The sequence below is a fragment of the Mastomys coucha genome, chromosome X (genome assembly GCF_008632895.1).
Source record: "Mastomys coucha isolate ucsf_1 chromosome X, UCSF_Mcou_1, whole genome shotgun sequence".
Classification (NCBI taxonomy): domain Eukaryota; kingdom Metazoa; phylum Chordata; class Mammalia; order Rodentia; family Muridae; genus Mastomys; species Mastomys coucha.
Window position 1 is genome coordinate 102,707,631 of NC_045030.1, and position 18,415 is coordinate 102,726,045.

The window sequence follows — 18,415 nt, forward strand, 5'->3', positions numbered from 1 at the left end:
TCAGATTGGAAGCCAAAGAGCTATTTGGCCTTTGCAGACCGTGGCTAGTGATGCCTTTGGGGAAAGGGGAGAGCTGGAGCCATTCCAAGCTGTAGTTGCACCATCGGTGGGTGGACTTCCCTCCTGCACTGATGCTCTCCACACTTGTCTCTACTCTCTTGCTAAGCCTCGAAGAATCCACAATTTACCCAGAGCATACATTAGTTCATGCAGGGTAAAATATAGGCAGATAGCTCTGCTTTTGATTTCCTAATCATATTTCTTCCTGCCTTTTAAAATTTCTTTTTCAATGCAATCACACTGCTTTGCAAACTTACGTGGACAATAATGACTTGTTAACAATAAACATGCCCCTAGCCCTTCCTTGTCCTTTTGGACGCAGGAGGGCCTCACTGAGATTCAAAGGCGAAATCCTGCCATATAGTTAGCACCTGGTGCAGCTCGTCACAATATAATATCCTCTCCCAGATGATTGGAAATCGGTGCAATGCTGTCACACAATGAGGTGTTCGAGAAAGAGTTTGGGGATTGATTTCCATCATTAACTTGCTATTGCATGGTTTTTGTGGGACTTAAAAAGAAATGCAGTTTTATTACTTTTAAGTACTGCACATAGAGTAACTCCAACTTATCATATTTTGGCAGTTATTTTTCTGGGGCAGGATGTATTTTAAACATGTCTACGTTAGAGTGTCTGGTGGATCATTTAGGATCAGTGTCCTGTTGCTTGATGAAATCCAGATCACTTCAATGAAATCCAGATGGGGAAACTGGGTCTCTGGCAATGGCTGCCAGATCTTCTCCAGATGAAATCTCTCTAGTCTGTATGCAAATTCAAACTCCATATCCTGGAAATCCCAAACCAATCAAATGGCGCTCAGCTTCTTAGTTACTGGACTAAACACAGGGAAGCGATTCATTCTTCCCTAAGGAAATAAGCATTTCTTACATACATCTATCTTGGCACAAAAAGGGCTGGCTAAGCAAATTAATAGTGTAAACAGGAGTGCACTGGGGAATGTTTGTCCTACTTAGGAGAATAAACTTTTTATGCACTTTGTGCACATCCACTTACATACAAATAATTGATATGCTAATTACAAATGATTCTTAAAGCCCCTTCCCTGAGGTGCTGTTCTATGCTGTTAGTCTATTTTGAATTACTAGCATGTCCAATGCTTGAAAGTAATAAAAATGCATTTAAAATATTCCATGATTCAGACTGGCTTTCTTCTAATTAGGTTGAGTTAGTGAGGCTTGCCTATATCTAAATAGGATAGATATTTTTCTGCTTCACCCCTCATACATTTAAGATGCCCCCATTCCCTCCCCATTTCCCCATCTCCTTGGGATTCTCCTGCATGGAGCTGGTACACACAAACCCCTTCACATCCAGCTCCCACAGAACCACTCCCACAGCATCTTCAGGCAAACATTGCCCTTTCTCTCTGGTACTCCCCCACTCCCCACCACATTTCACTTGCTAACTTATCTGGTTAGTTAATAGGGCTATTTTATTTTTAAAATAAAAAAATATCAGTGGCTACGCTTCTTTCCTGAGAGTACAACAGGCAAGAGTGCATGCTAAGGTCCTCCTAAACTCAGCACCAGGCTTTTTCATCAGGTGGTAGGTTCTAGCTTTAAGTGACCCTCTGGTAGGGTCCAAGGCAACATAAGCCAGCTCACGCATCAAAGCAGCTGCTAGGCATAAGGCAGCAGTAGATGCATTCATTCAAAGCCTTAACATTTCTGTACAGCTTAAACAGTTTGCCTAGGCTGGACTGAAGGGGCAGGGCATCAGCTAAAGACTAAGGGGAGGGTAGAATTACAGTGGAGGTAGGAGGCACACAGTGGAGAGAGAAGTGGAATGGGAACAGTGTGAATTTTGATGTTAGAACATTGCATGGAACACAGACCTATTCGTGTTTGGGATCCTTTTCAGAGAAGCCCTGCGTTAAAGAGTATGATTATCAAGATTTCCATTTAGGACAAGGTCTTCCTGCCTCTGGATAGTTTCTAGCATCAGAATATGTTCTAGCATCAGAACTTATTAAACTGTTGCCAAAGAATCAGTCATCACCAAGAAGAGAACAGAGAAAATGTGCCCCACAGTGGCACAGTGACCCTTCACAGAATCTCAGAACATTGTCTTCCTTAATTTACATGGGAAAAAGTCACCTGTGAAGACGTCTTTGTTTCATAGGGTCAGGTGAAGTCTGGAGGAGAGGAGACAGAAATGAAAATGGCATGGCCTTCTAACCACACACATTTCAGACCCTAACAACTAGGTGAGGGAAATTACTAGCTCTCACTACAGCCTCTTACGAGTCCTCCAGACATGCATGGTTAGCTTGCTGGCTCAGGACAACTCAGATAATGAAGCACAGGATCCCTCCCTCCAAATTATCCTACATTGTGAAGCTCTTTAAAGCCTTTTGAATGTAATATTTTAAAAGACACATCAAACCGGGAAGAATAAATGAACGGCCCACTTTGGCCTCACTTCCACCTGTGGCTAACATTATCAGTGAATCTAATTAGTGTCTGACTCATCTATTTTCCAGAAACAATAGGCAATTTTACATCTGCTACACTACAGAGAGGCGGGATAGAAGTTTATCAAATCGAACAAAAGCATGTAATAAAAATACCTTAGTTACAGAGGGCCAAGTTCCAGATGCAAGGCTTACAGAATGAATTGGCAGCTTTTGTTACCTTTATTACTGGACCAAAGTGACTAGTGATTATCCACGCAGTGTAGCTGTGACCCAAATGAAAAGAGAGGTAGGATAATTGTGTGATGAGTTTCTGCCAGTTTTCTGATTGTAATGAAAATGGAGATGAGGATGGAAGTAAGTCTATGTAATTATTTGTACTCAAATACAAATTCTCGAAGAGTCCATCCCTTTTCATCAAACTGAAGGGGATTTGAAATATTCGTACTGCTTAAAATATGTATGTATGAATATCTGTGTGATGTACTGCTGTTGCCACATCATGAAACCCAAAGGAGTAAATTATAATTGCTGGGTTCTCTTTCACTGATGCTCTACCTGTTTCTAAATTTCAATGAGACGGAGGGCCAAGTGCCAGATGCAAGTCCAAGTAGAAGACAATTTCTAGTTGCCCTGTCATTATAATGAAAGAAAACCTATCGCCATTAAAATATCTCTTCTTTAAATATTAACATTAAAAGTCAACATTGAAAGGAAACACTCCCATTAAATCTCCCTTAGTGATATCTTTTGCTTCTCATTTTATTCAGTAGGTTACTGATTGACTCATTTCGAGTGTGGATGGAGCACCTCTACCCTATATGGACATATGGCCTCCTGCCAGGACCAAGAGGTACCTACCAGAAGTTTTGCCAGACAAAATGCATAGAAGTAAACAATTTTTCATAAAACCAGTCAAAAAAAAAAAGGTACATGAAAAGGATGGACTTCTCCAGGGAGAGCTCTATAAGATGACAGGTGACTCCACTCACCTTCTACAGCAGGAAGAGAAAAAAAGAACTCACAGTTTCCATGTTCAAACCGTAATCAAGAATTCCATATCTAGCTGGGCAATGGTAGCGCACGCCTTTAATCCCAGCACTTGGGAGGCAGAGGCAGGTGGATCTCTGAGTTCGAGGCCAGCCTGGTCTACAAAGTGAGCTCCAGGACAGCCAGGGCTATACAGAGAAACCCTGTCTTGAAAAACAAACAAACAAACAAACAAACAAAAAAAGAATTCCATATCTAGGAAGTAAATTGTAAATTCTGGGAACATTTATTCTTGTTTTTTGTGTAAAAAACTACAAATTAAATCTGGAAGAGTAAGGGATTATTTTCTGCCCAAATCTCAGCTGCATATTCATACCCACAATAGTTTGTTTATTGGAGAGGCATGTGGTCGATTTGGATAAAGCTAAACGGTTTATTTTTTAAAATGATTTCTGCAATGTCCTACGACCCAAGAGTTTCCAAGAACTCTTAAGAGATGGTACTTTTCACTGTATGTAACAGTTAACTTTCACACTTCCATGAGATACTTTAGAGACAACATAGTCAATGGGTAGGGAAAGACACAAGTTTAAAGTCTGGTTTCCATGTTTGGTTGATATTCCTGGGAGGACTGCTCTTTTTTTGAGGTGAAGCAGAAGGAGGGGTGGATCTAGGGGAGAGAGGAAGTAGGGAGGAGACTAGGGGAGGGGAGGGAGGGGAAACTACCATTGGGATGCAATATATGAGAATTAAAAAAAAAAAAAAAACAACCAAAAACAACAAAAAAACCAAAGTCTGGCTTCATTCCTTTCTGGATGTCTGACCACTTTTATAGCATGTAGGATGTGACAAAGATGAAATGACACAATGCATGCTTTTAGTAGATGCAGTCCTACTCCTGTCCCAGTTAAGTACACTCTAGAAACCAAGCTGCAGCTTACAGAGTTCTGCTTTATTTCCTGTCCAAGTGCCTAGTGTGTAGTGTCTGTTACACAGTAGAGGATACATTTTTGTACAATGAATGAATAAAGTAGTTTTTTTCATATTTAAACATGCACACATACCCAGAATAGAAATCCATGTCAGATGTTCAGCCCAGCACCTGGGCACACAGGAAGTTTCTCCCCTCACCCTTCTCCTTCATGTTAACTAATGTTTCATAAACTATAAAAAGTTGAGGATCCACCCAGTTCTTTTGCAGGAAGGTCAGAGTGTCTTTGGAGAGGCAAATTTTGGTCTGAGACTCACAGGAACTAATGCTGCATTTAAAACACCAAGGACTTCTAGTTCCAAGGTGATGCTCCAGTTAGACAATAGTTCTTGTGCTATAAACACACACTTGAAAAACACTACATTAAGAATCAGTGGTGTGATTTTTTCCCGTTCTTTGTTGGATGTGAGTGACATACAAGATATTCTACCAAAGAATAAAAGTTTACAGATGGACATGGTATTCCTTTAACAACCCCGCTAACATGAAGGAGTGTGAGGGGAGAAGCTACATTCTAGCTCAGGTGCTGTGCTAAAGAACAAGTACTCTCTAGGTTAGCTATCCAGTCTAGCCCAGTAGCAAAACCACAAATGTTGTCAAAAATCAAGTGATAAGCTCTAAAAAATTAATTCCAAGCTGGGTGATGGTGAAGCACACCTTTAACTGCAGCACTAGGGAGGCAGAGGTAGATAGATCTCTGTGAGTTTGAGGCCAGCCTGGTCTATAGAGAGAAGCCTTGACTCAAAAAAATCAAACCAAACCAAACCAAACCAAAGCAAAATAGTAACAAAATCATTAACTCAGGCTAGCCTGGACTACAGAGAGAAGCCTTGGCTCAAAAAAACCAAACCAAACCAAACCAAACCAAACCAAACCAAACCAAAATAATAACAAAATCACTAACTGACCGAACGACCAACCAGCCAAATGAACAAACAAACAAACAAATATTAATTTCATTCCCAAAATGCAAAAAAAAAAAAAAAAACCCTTTAAGTTACAACTAAATGGAGAGAGGTAAGAACATTAAGGTCGGGTGGGACTGGAAACATGGCTCTTGCGGAGAACCAGAGCTAGGTTCCCAGCACCCATGTCAGACACATCCCAACTACCTGGAACTCCAGCCACAGAGGCGTCAACATCTTCTGGCCTCCACAGGCACCTGCAGTCAGATATACATACCCATACACATGCATACACAGTTAGAAGTGAGAACAAATTTTAAAAGGAGATTATGAGTTTAAAAATTGCCTATGAGACTCATATGGCATTATGAGTCTCTAAGTAACTAAATTTTTCTTTATGTTTGATTGAGACCAAAGTTTACTGCAGTTGTTAGCTACACAATATAAGCTACAGGACATAGGTGAATAATAGCCCAAGGCCCAACTATGGGTAGATTTTTATTTTAATGAATAACATACAAACCATAGTTCACTAGAATAAGAATATTTCTCAGGATAGGTTGGCATTTCTTCTTAGCAAATCTTCATATATGGACACAGACTGTTACTGAACGTGAGGTAACAGAAGTTTTCCTAAGTCCTCTTAATGGAGAATATGTTCAACAGCATCTTCTTTTGGTAATATATTTATGCAGTGTCTGTGTGATCTCAAAGATGTGCAGTTCAATATTCTTAATAAAACATTTTTACTTTCAGAAAAAGAGTTTCATGTATGCTTGGTAAGTGCCCTATCAGGAAGTCACACCTCTAGCTCTATTCGTACTTTTAGACGACAATGCTTAATATTTCTTTCCTCCAAACTTTGTGAGTACAGTATGGGTATATTATTCTGGGTTGGCAGTGACTTTGGTGAAATTATACTGTCTTGGTTTATATAAAGTCTCTATACTGGAGCCACAAGGTTCCATTGGAGGGAAGTGACATGCTGAAGATAGGAATGCTTCTATTCCTTTATATTGGTTGATAAAGGGCCAACTTACAATGCCAATTCTACTAGTTCCCATAAAACTTACAGGATGCTTGTATAAAATCATGGACCTCTGTCTTTAATGTCAAATGACCCAGGGATAGCTAACATGAAATTGTCATTTAAAAAAAAAAAACCCTTCAGCTCTTTTGATGATATTAGAAAACATTCACGTAGTATTTCCATATCCAGTCTATTACAAGAAGAAATTTTAAATAAGTAGGGGTACTCTGTTATGATGAAACTTTTAAGTCCCTGCCTGACTAGGTGGCAAAGTATGACAGTTACAATCAAGGAAAAGGCAATCTTTCTTTAAAAGAAAGGGAAGAAAGAAAGAAATAAAGGGGAATAAGAAAAGGGGAAGAAAAGACAGTATTGAAAGAAGGCACGGCAATGAGTGTCAATGAACCCCACAGAGAAAACCAGCTCAGAAACAAACTAGCAAGTGAGAGACAACCCAGAAGCTGAGCATCATCCGCATGTGCCAATGATAAACTTCTTTCTATCTCTGTAGTGAGGGATGAGCCAGAGAACCAGCTGGCTTACAGAGCAAACTAGGTGAGAAGGACACAGCAGAAGGGTTGCACGACTTTCCCAAAAGATCAGCAACTCCTCTTTCATGTGTCTTTTGAGGTAGGCGCTGTAACCATGGCCAAGTGTAAGGGCCTCTTGTTACAAACCATGCTAGGGTAGAAGTACCCTGAGGATAGTCACTGAGACTACTACTAAACTATGCGAAGCTATTTAGATGCCAAAGATTGGTTTGTCTTCTCTGTACCACTTTTTTCCTTGTACTCTATCTACTACCTGAACACCTGAGAGCCAGGGAGCTGGCACTCCAGTTTTGCCAAGTCAGCTGTCCATCAAATGAACTGTCTATTCCTAGAGAGCTTGGGGAGGAGACTTTGTGCCAAAACCTCTTTTGGGGGCTTTATTATTATTATTATTATTACTATAGAAGGATATTTCCTTCCTGTGACAGGAATGTCAGGTATAAGTCAATAATGGTGGGGCAGATACTTGTCATGGGAAGCCTTCCTGACACCCTTGGAGAGAGAGGCACTTTGACGTGGTGCCTGACGAGGTGCCATCGTCAACAGACTTGACTTCTGAAGCAAAACAAAGGAAGCAACCATTGTGCTTCTTTATGAGAACCTGGAGCCTGTTATTCTGGATGAGCAGTGTCTGCACTGCCCATGAGGCTTAACAGGCAATCCTTGCATGTATAAACCGATGAGCGTCTGGTTCTTTAGTTGGCAAGCTAGAAGAATCTTTAATGAATGTTAGCCTGACATACACAAAAGCCACCCGTCTACCAGGATGCCTGCGGCAGAATGGATTGTGTGAAGGGAAATAATATGTAACCTTGGGGCTCTATTTACTTTTTAAATGCTTAATCTAATCATGTTTAATACCCAGGCTATTTTAAACATGAACCGCCACATTAACTTTTGAAAAATCATTTCTAAGGAATTGGTGTACATAAAACAAACAAACAGAAAAGAAAATATAGGGAAGAAGAGACATTTTCACCACTTGAGGATAAAAAGAAGCCTTCCTTCAGGAGAGTAGAAGCTGGGAAATCCTCAAGTCTGCACATAATGTTCAGCTTTTGTCACAGGCAGTGAAATGCCAAGCTGATGGGGGATAAAAGAGAATCTCAGGAGGTCTTATGATTGGCAGATGATTCAATAGGGGCACATGTAAGGTGATCGATCCACTTAGCGAAGGCCAGATATCCCAAACTATACTTGCAGGCTGGTAAATGGTGATTTTTCAATTAAGACACAGGAAAGAACTCTAAGAAACCCTGTGGACAGTCCCCGGAAAGAATAACTTAGTGTCCTGCTATGGTAATAGGAAAAAAAAAAAGGCCAACAAAATGTTGGGCACTGTCAAGAAGGAGATTAAAAGACAAACAAAATAATTTTCCTTTTACAGAGAACCACAGGCCATCTTCATTGGTAAGGTTATATAAGCAGTTCTGATCTGCACATCTCAAGGACAGAACAAAGCCTAAGGGGAACAAAGAAGGGCAATTAAGCCATCAGTGGCAGGCTCCAACAGTTTTCCAGCCGGACAATACAGAGTTATCCTAGGGACACAATGGAGATTATGAAGAGGTCAGTGCTGCTACATGATTGCAGGATGACTTGCCAGCCCCCTCGCCAAGTCCCTTAAGCTAAGAGGTACCTTTGAAGTTTTTATTTCTCATACAGTTCTACTCTGTTTACACAACTGCCTGTGACGGGGGCCAGAGCAGGCAGGCTCCTCTGGGAAGTCCCTGGTTTCTACCAGCAACTGGGAGAAAGGTGAGCTGGGTGGGGGTAGGGATTAAAAGTGTTCCCATCTGCACTGCTTACCTTCAGTGAGCTTGACTAGTGCACTTGTAGTCAGGCTTCCCTTGTCCATTGCCATTGGCAACTGTGAAATTGTACCTGATCAATCTTAATTTTGATGACTATGAGCTTAGCCTCCTTCTGTTCTGTAGGACTCTCAACCCCAATAGTCTACAAATCAAACCATGTCTGCCTGTATATGTGTAGCTTGGTAACTGAATTCTTAACTCTAGGGGGAAAAGCAATGTGGGCTGGGGAAGAATGAAGCTTAGTGTATACAGGGCCCTGGATTCTATCTCCAGCACAGGAAACATATCCCGTCTTTTCCAACCTCCCTTCCTTACTGGTTCTCTGCTTTCTGAGTACACTTTTAATCTTGTATACAGGTAGGACACAATAATGAGTGGTAAATAATTAACATCAACTCTAATGTTCATGTCAGTGGAGGAAAACAGGTCTCTATGAGAAAAAAAAACAAAAAACAAAAACAAAAAAACAAAATACACCGTCAGGCTAATGAAGCCACACACATGCAAGAAAGTATGGGTTCCTTAGGACAGCTTAAAAGTTTTTATTCTGGGATAGTCTTCATCATATTGTATAGCAGGTTGGGTCAAACATAAACTCTTGTCTCTGGTCCAACTGTTTAGCGCTCTCTAACAGGGGACAGTTACCAGATCACACAAGCATAGTTAAGTAGTATCTAAAAGCTACATGAGCTGGGCATGGTGGTACAGCTGGAAGGCAGAGGCAGGCAGATCTCTGTTAGTTTGAGGCTAGCCTGGTCTGCATAGAGGATTTCAGTACAGCCAGGGTTATATAGAAAAACCCTATCTTAAAAAAAAAAAAAAAAAAGATACCAGAGATGTGAGCATACATGGGTTTTCATTTCCACATGTTCCTCGAAAACAAGAATTGTGAGCTTGAGAAACACGGAGCTTCAGAGAGATCCGATCTACCTGCACCTAGCTCAGTGGCACCGCCATACCTTTCACAGATGTGATAGTACTTCTCATCCTGAATGCCATCCTGAATGGGCACGTTGACACTGTAGTATCGCCCTTTCCCCAGGCCAACATCAGACATGTCACCTGTTCCTGTAAAAGACAGAAACGCCATGACCAGTCATTAAGAACACAAGCACTAGAAAACACAAAGGACTGTCCTAGAGCAGTTCAGAACAGCAAAGTGGTCAAACAGGAGGCCAACTCTAAATTCTTGGGTTTCTCTAAGAAGATGAAACTGGAAAAATAATCTAGAGAAATAATAACTATAAATGCTGTTGGGGAGGTGGAAAAATAATAAGGAAATTGAGAAATATTAACATATCTTACTGGATGAAATAAAACAATAAGAGCTAATATCACATATCATTTGCAGTTATGAATCAGAATTACATGTGGTATTTGATAAAGTTGTAAGTGGTTTATCTGTTGACAGGCCATAAAAATCACCTGGAATTAAAAAACAGCATTCATTGTCATTCCCTTTGTCATTGTCACTTGAAGTGATTGATATGTGTTAAAATTTTGCAGAGAACAGCACAAATAACAGCATGGGATTATATAAAAACAAGATATAAGAAACATGTAAAAATTATAGTCTCTAGACACGAGATGTGTGGGGAGCGTGCAGTTGACTTGCCTGGGAAAAATCCTGGGGAGAACTTGTGCAGGGACACAGTCATAACCTTAGATGTAAAACTGAAGGCATCTTCTACACCTACCAGAGAGAAAAGTCAAAAGGATCACGTCAGATATGCAATTCCTGCTTTCAACACCTGAAAATCTAACAAGTAGCGATGAGAAGAAGGTGAGAAGGGAAGGCAGCTGGAACAGATAATGAACCGAGCAACCAAAGAACACAAACTCTTGGTTTCTGATTGCAGTAATTACAGATACATAGCCCCAGTTCATGGCAACCAGAGCTTCCCGTTTCCAGGTTCTTCACCCCAACTTCTATTCTAAAAGGTGGGAAAGAAGAAGAGCCCAGGACTGAGGCTCTAGTCACAGAACTGAGCAGAGAAAAATGGCATAAGCCAGGAAGATTCATCATCTGTTTTGTCTGATGTTTCTAGTTAAATTCTTGGACTTTCCCCCAAAGAACTATAATATGGTAATCCTTTAAAAATATAACCAATAAAGCAGTGATTAGGCTTTATTTACTTAAAACTTAATGATGAGGTACCTCTCTGTAATACAGAGTTGGTTATAAAAAACGGATAACCCAAAGTCTCATGAGCACTCAGTAACTTACATCTTCCTACTGAAAAAAAAAAAAAAAAAAGGCACGGTCCCGTCCTCTAACAGCTCCCTCATAGGAAGATGTTGCATTCTATTTACTAAAACAAATGTTTGTATTTTGGAACTGCTTAAAGGAAGTGAGAGAAATACAATTAAATTCTTGAAACCCAGGACAGTAATAAAACTTTAAAGGAGCTTGCTGTTCCTCAACTTCAAACTGGTTTGGTGTATGCCCAGAGTAGGGGGCACCTTCAGTTGTTAATAGCAGCTTTAAAACAGTTTTAAAGCCTAGAGGAAGATTGGGGAGGAGCCTTTGGAGACAGATGTCTCCTCTTCCCTTAAACAGTCAGAAAATGACTAGATGCCTTTGAGATAAAAGCTCCAATGAAAAGTATCCCTCCAAACGTATGCGTTGGCCACGCTGCCTAATGCCGTCCCTTTCTCTGAGGACCTCAGTCACACACCTGAAATGGAAGGACTCTTAGCAAATCCACGGACTGTGCTCCTTTATATTTCAAACAAAGATATTGTCTCTGTGTTGACCTAAATGTATTTAAGTCTTTATTAGAGGCCAACAGAAACCTTAAAAAAATATGAAGTCTATTTGTATATAACAGGTATGTTTGAATTTCCCAAGCCCTGTGTTTTGCCCTAGGGAGGTAGTTAAAACCAGTTAAAGACTCCAGGCAGAAAGCATTAAGTAAACAGAATAAAATAAATGAAAATACCATTTCAACAGAGGGAGGTGTAAGTGCTAAACCAGGGCACATGATGGAAATGCTAATGATTTCTTCATCCAGAAAAGTGGCAATTTACATTTCCACCAATCCTATATGCAAATGTTGTTTTCTCCTGTGATGACTAACAGTGGCAGTTGCTATTTCTTTTAAATCTTAGGCAGGAAGAAGGGCTCTAAATTGAATTTCTATTAGTATTAGGGTACTGAGCACCAATTTATGTGTTCAGTGGCCATTTGTATCTTGTCGCACAGGAAAGGCTATCAGGCATTTTTTTTTTAAATCATACTTTAAAAAGGATGTCATCAGAGAGGCAGGGGATGTGAAAGAAGAGAGAGGTTAGGTAGGGAAAGGCCAGGGTGTGTAGGAGTAGCCAGTGAAGCCATCACAGGATGCTAGTGGTAGAATTGTGGGAGATTTCAAATAAAGCAAATGTGTAGGAGTTGGGGGGGGGGAGGGCAGAGGTCACTGGAAGGGAGGTGCCGAAGAGGGAAATAAAGTGAAATGAAACACACCATAAAAGTTGGCTGAAACAGGAAACTCTAAATGGTGTAGGAATAACACTGCAAAAGGAGACAACGGTTTCAGGTGACAGGCCTATTTCATTCTTATGTGGCTTGGCAGAGTTGGCTCTAGTTTTGAACTCTGGTACTAATCCTCTGAATTCCATAAGCATGTGTTCATTCATAAGACAAATACTTTACTGAGCTGCTACTATATGTCCAGTACTGACAAAAAGGGGTAAGCAACTTGATGTCTGCCCTGGGAGAACTTAAAAAGTTTCTGTGGGAAGAGAAGATATAGACATATTTTAAAATGAAATAGTACAAAACAATACAGTATAAAACAGTGACCAGTGAAGGAAAACCATACAGGGCTTTCGAGGCACCAGAGTACTCTTGGATTGCTGTGGTCAGGGGGATCTAGCAGTGCTGGAACGTGAATGGATCGGTAGAAATGGGGGCTGCAAAGAGGGAGGAAGTGGCCCAACGGAGGAAAAAGGAAGCAAGTTAAAGAGGTGAGATTAGAGAGACACATCTGGAAGAGGGAGACATGCACATTGAGTAGAAAGATGAGGAGAGGCCTATTTGAGGCCTTGAATGGTGAGGTAAAGAAAGCATACGTTTCCATAAAGGATACGGATTTCATGGGGTTGTCTGTGACATAAGTGAGGTGCTTTTACAGTGCAGACTGTATGTCTGACCTACTTAGTCTGAGTATCCGATACCTGTGGTGCAGCAATCTGCACTTAAAAGGACATCCCCCAGGTCATCTAGATGCACAGTCATATATAAGAGCCATTTCTCTAGGCTATGGGTCATCAAAGTACGTGTGGCTAGACAGTAAACATCCTGGACGCCAAACTACTTATGGTCTCTGCACACATTTACATATATACATACATGTATGTGTATGTATTAAAAAACATTGTTAAAAAACAAAAATTCACTGGGTAGTGGTGGTACAAGCCTTTAATCCCAGCACCTGGGAGGCAGAGGCAGGCAGATCTCTGAGTTTGAGGACAGCCTGGTCTACAGAGTGAGTTCCAGGGCAGCCAGGGCTACACAGAAAAAGTCTGTCTCAAAAAAACAAAACAAAACACCAAAAATGAAAATCCATTCTTAACCTCACTGGTCATATAAAAACAAGCCTTTGGGACATGTTGCCCCTTGTTATGGGCAATGAAGAAGCTTTGTACATTTTAAATTAAGGCTGGAACATAGTCAGAAATTCAGTGGGCATGGTTCTCAATATGGTATGATGTTTGTTTGAAACTTTTCTGTTATCTTTGATATTTGTTTGAATGTTTTTCTGTTAATTCTTTGTTTCCAGCAATGAACTGCTATCCCAAGATAATATATGTAGGTAATACAAAGAAAGTGTTCACTCCATGAATTGGTAGCCACCTATTGGTGAGAACTCCAAAATGCTGGTCCTTCATCTAGTCATTCTCACTTGAGAGAAATTCTGATGATGAGCCCAGAGTTTTCCTAGAATCCATTCAAAGGGCCCCAAAGTGGTTCCTGAACAGTGGAGTAAATGCTAAGCAAGCTTTCTCCAATCTTCTCATTTCTCTATTGTGGAGTTTCTCTTCAGGAGACAAGAGAGAGAAAATGACTGGAGCGTGCCTGGCTTAGGCAGCAGAAAAGAACTACAACTAGTCAGAGGAATCTGTGCACCACCTACTTTAGAAATGGCAGTTAGGAACATTTTAATTGCATTAGGCACTTTTTCTTAGTTGCCTAGAAGTAGCTTTACTGACCAAAACCTGCAGTCTGAGGAGTGAAGCATCTTTGAAACTGAAGGACTTACCATCTCCATGGTGTAGATCCAAATCCACATAGAGAATACGGTCAAATTTCCGTCGCAATCGTAATATTCCCAGGACAGCATCATTGAGATAACAGAAACCAGATGCTTCATCTCTGCAAGAAAACAAGTTGCTACAGCCAACATCTGAAAAGCAGTCCAAGGGAGGCTTTACAGCCAAGCATCTAACCTTTGAGATCTAGTCCCTTAAAGTCCCCCTTCTTTTAAGAAGGACAAAAATTCACCTATGAGGATTATATAGTAAATGGGCCAGAATGATCAGAGAATGTAGTTCAATAAAGTAAATATTCAGAATTCTTAGTTATGTTTTCCTACTTACAATCTCAGAGGTTTCAAAGCATTAGATTATTATAATGATATTGAATAAGACTTTGACAATTTCACTAAAAAAAGAAAGAAAGAAAGAAAGAAAAACAACCTTGTAGTTCTCTGGGGTCATGATGATGATAAACACTGATTTCCACTTATGCCTCTCTAAGGGAGCTAAGACCTAGGTGGGCACTTAAAGACAGTTCTACAGAAAATGGATATTGGATTTGTTGTAGTAACTCTATAACATAACCCAGGAGTTGGTTGTTTCTTATTTTAATATGCTTTTGCACTTATTATTCATGAAAACTGAGTGTAGAACAGACAAACATATAACCTTTTGGGCACATTAATGCAGCTGCCTCTCTATGGATGTAATTTTGAAATGAGGAGTGAAGAAAACCATTGTCCCTAGTGTCACTGAGACCTGTCACATCACTTTATCCTCTTATCAACATTTGCTTGCTCTTTTATTACACTTTTATTGAGCCTTGCTGATTAGATAGAAAAGAGTGTATTATACTTATTTTAAAGCCTCATTCCAAGTGCCATAATTTCTTTTGCTCCTATAGAGATTTCAAACATCCAACCCACCCCAGTTCTGTATGCCAAGAGATTTTACTTGAAACAAAATTCTAGGTATGGCCATTTGAAATGGCATCAATGCTACTGTGAGAAATTCTTTCAGTGCCTTCATAACGAAAAAAAAAAAAAAAAACCACCACCACCACCAAAAAACCCCATGAAATCTCTCTCCCATGAGTTTTCACATTCTAAACAATACTCTGCTTCCCAAGCTAAATTGATGAGACAGGTCCAATGGTGAGCAGCAAGTTGGTAAAACCATTACTGGACACTGCCATACATCACTAAGAGAAGCACAGAAATTGATCTAGCTAAAGAATAGCTTGCCCTTACATGTACAACAGGGAAGAAACCAAAGAAAAGAAAGGATGAGTTCAACCACAAATTTCCTGAGAAATTAAATATGTAGTATTGAATGTTCTTACTTACATGTGCATGCTATTTTCTAATTCTGAAAATTTACATTTTATAAATCTGCTGTCTTATAATAACAAAAGTTAATGTGTTATCCTAATGAACATCAAACACTTGCAAAATAAAATACTAAGTGCTAGGCAAAAAAGAGGAACGAGAAGATGGTCACGAAAACTGATAGCCATAATATCAACAATTCTGGAAGTTCTTTGCTTTCTGTGCGAGTATGTAATCTTTCCCTACCTCTGGATGGGATTACCAAATTAGATTATCAAAAATCTCATAAAGTGGGGTATTGTGATAAACATGTGTAATCCTAGAACTCTGAAAGCAGACACAGAATCGTAAGTGGCAGGTTAGTATGGGTCACACAGCAAAATCCTGTCTCATAAAACCAAGGGCTAGGGACAAAGCTCAGAGGAAAAGCAGTGACTAGCATATGTAAAACCCTGGGGTTTATTCTCTGTATTAAAATGACAATGACAACAACAACAACTGATGGCTGACAAAGAAGATGACAAGACAACAAGCAAGTAAGCAAGCTCTGAGACTAAGGGAGTTTTAGTCTCACTCACTTATAGAAATAAATACATGTTTAGATAAGATTGCTAAAAGTCCCACAAAATAAGGAAACTGAACATTCAGGACTTCCAAAGTGCTACAAAGTAATCTTTAAAAACCTAGCCAAGCGCCAGGTGTGGTGGTGTATATTTTTAATGCCAGCACTTGGTAGGACGAAGCAGGCAGATCTTTGTGAGTTCAAGGCCAGCCTGGTCTACATGGCAAGGCTAGCCAGGACTACATAGTGAGACTCTTATGTAAAAAAAGCAAATATTTTAAGAATTCAAGATAATATAATTTATGTAAACTTTAATAATTAAGACTAATTTAATACTTTATCAACTTATTAAAATCAGTTACATCTTATTTATCAGTGTTAGGTATAATATATAGGAGTATTTTTTCCTTCACTTAGGCATGTTCTTCCTAAACATTTTACAACTTCATTGACTGAACAAGGTAACATTACTTCTACCAAATGCTTAAGAGGATACAAAATGTATATTTGTTTAACCACGTTAGTCATTATTTGAAACTTTATTTCAAATGTAATTGTCTTTTGTAATCTATCAGCTTAAGACAATCTGTTAGATCTTAAGGTAACAAGACTCTGGCTGATGTTGAATTCAGTTATTTCTAAGGAAATGGTGAAGCATTAGCATAAAATCTTGGGTTTATATACATATGCTTCTTATTTGTACATGTACATATGCATGCATGGTGCATTCATGCATTTACATGTGATCACATGCATGTGGGTGCACATGTGAAAGTCAGACGTTGATATTGGATGTCTCCCTCAGTGCCTCTCCTTTTTATTTACTCAAGTAGGGTCTCCTGCTGAACTTGGAGCTCACAGATGCAGCTAGTCTAACTAGCCAGCTTGCCCTATGGCTCTTCTGTCACCACCTCCCAAGCACTGAGATTACAGGCAGGGCAACAAGCCAACCTGGGCTTTTATATTGGTGCTGGAAATCTAAACTCTGGTCCTTGTGCTTAGGATGTGTTCTTTTTGGCACTAAGAGAGGGATATGTGTGGATACAGAAAGGTATAGAGGGTTCACAAAAAGAATTTTATTTTTTTAGGCCAAAGCTGGCTAAATTTTGGTGTGTGATTGATAAAATTTCTGACAAGAGCTTTAATTTCAAGCATACTGATGAAAAGCTAGCTTTGCTATTTCTGTGTTTAAAAGACAAAAGGTTTTGGAGTCTTAGTCTGTTCTTCCAAGCTGGGAATGGCTTGCTTTACCTTCTGGAAAATCTTCCTAGATTACAAAGATTCTGACTCTTTCCAGAATTATCTTCCACAGTTCCTTGCTTTCTACTTCCACTGGCCTCACATATGGTAAGCAAAGCCCTCTTCTTTGGGATATGTTCCTGCATTCCTTGATTCCTTAAGAAAGCAAAGTCTCACTCAGGAAGGAGCTAAGGGCCTTTACAGTCACTTTACTTCTATGCTTATGTGGGAAATATTTGTTCCTTGGGTAGAACAGAGAGCCAAACATTACTTTTTTAAATAGCCCATCATCCTGTCTTAACCAAGTTTCAGAGGACTCATGGAAAAAAAATCATAAAGGAGGCACCTATGACCATCAGCTTTGTGTGGTGTCACTATTGCTATGTCACAGAGGTAGAGCTGTCAAGTCAGAAGTGGTAATTGGCTTCTTGTAGGTTATAGCAATAAAATGTTACCAACAGAAATATTTCAGAAACTGTATGCTGCATGAGATCATCCATGTCTCTACCAGCCACAATATATTTCTATTTCTCAGAGTTCAGCTTACTGCTTTGTCAAATGTTAGACAACTAGAGGACGATGTCCATTACCCATCTCTGAGGACTATATGCTAAGACCCCTGTGGATTCCTGAAACTGTGGAAAGTGAAAATCATTTTGTTTTTCTATATGCATGTATACCCATACCATTTCCCCCCCACCCCTCTGTATGTGTGTATGTGCATGTGTATGTATGATATATAGCTATGATAAAATCCAAATTACAAGTGAGGCACAATAAAAGACTAGCAATGATAACAAAATGGAACAATGGTAAAATGGAACAATGATAAAGATGCATTATAATGAAAGTTATATGAATGTAGTTATATGAATGTTCTCATCTCTCCAGATATATTTTAAATGACATGCCTACCACCATCACCACATGTGCAGGTTAGAAGAAGGCATCATATACCCTCGAACTGGAATTACAGATAGTTATGAAATACTATGTGGGTAATGGACTTGAACCTAGGTCCTTTGGAAGAGCAGCCAATGCTCTTAATCACTTAACCATCTCTCCAGCCCCTCTCCAAATATATTAATGTCCTGGGTGATCACGATTGATCATGAGGAACTGAAACTGATGAATGTGAAATCATGGGTAGGAGTTGTCTTAATTATGGTTTCTATTGCTTTGATAAAATACCACGATCAAAGGCATCTTGGGGAGGAAAGGGTTTATTTCATCTTTTTTTTTTTTTTTTTT

General features: G+C 39.7%; 1 protein-coding gene across 3 annotated transcripts in view; it reads right to left on the reverse strand.

Annotated features, from left to right (window-relative positions):
* Positions 1-18,415, reverse strand: part of Hdac8 (histone deacetylase 8) — a 217,253-nt gene that overhangs the window by 134,976 nt on the left and 63,862 nt on the right. For all 3 annotated transcript variants that reach the window (XM_031365952.1, XM_031365961.1, XM_031365965.1), the window contains exons 5-7: positions 14,041-14,153; positions 10,392-10,469; positions 9,736-9,844 (exon numbers count right to left, since the gene is read on the reverse strand). In XM_031365952.1, the coding sequence (XP_031221812.1) occupies positions 9,736-9,844; positions 10,392-10,469; positions 14,041-14,153 (300 nt within the window). The remainder of the gene's footprint in view (positions 1-9,735; positions 9,845-10,391; positions 10,470-14,040; positions 14,154-18,415) is intronic.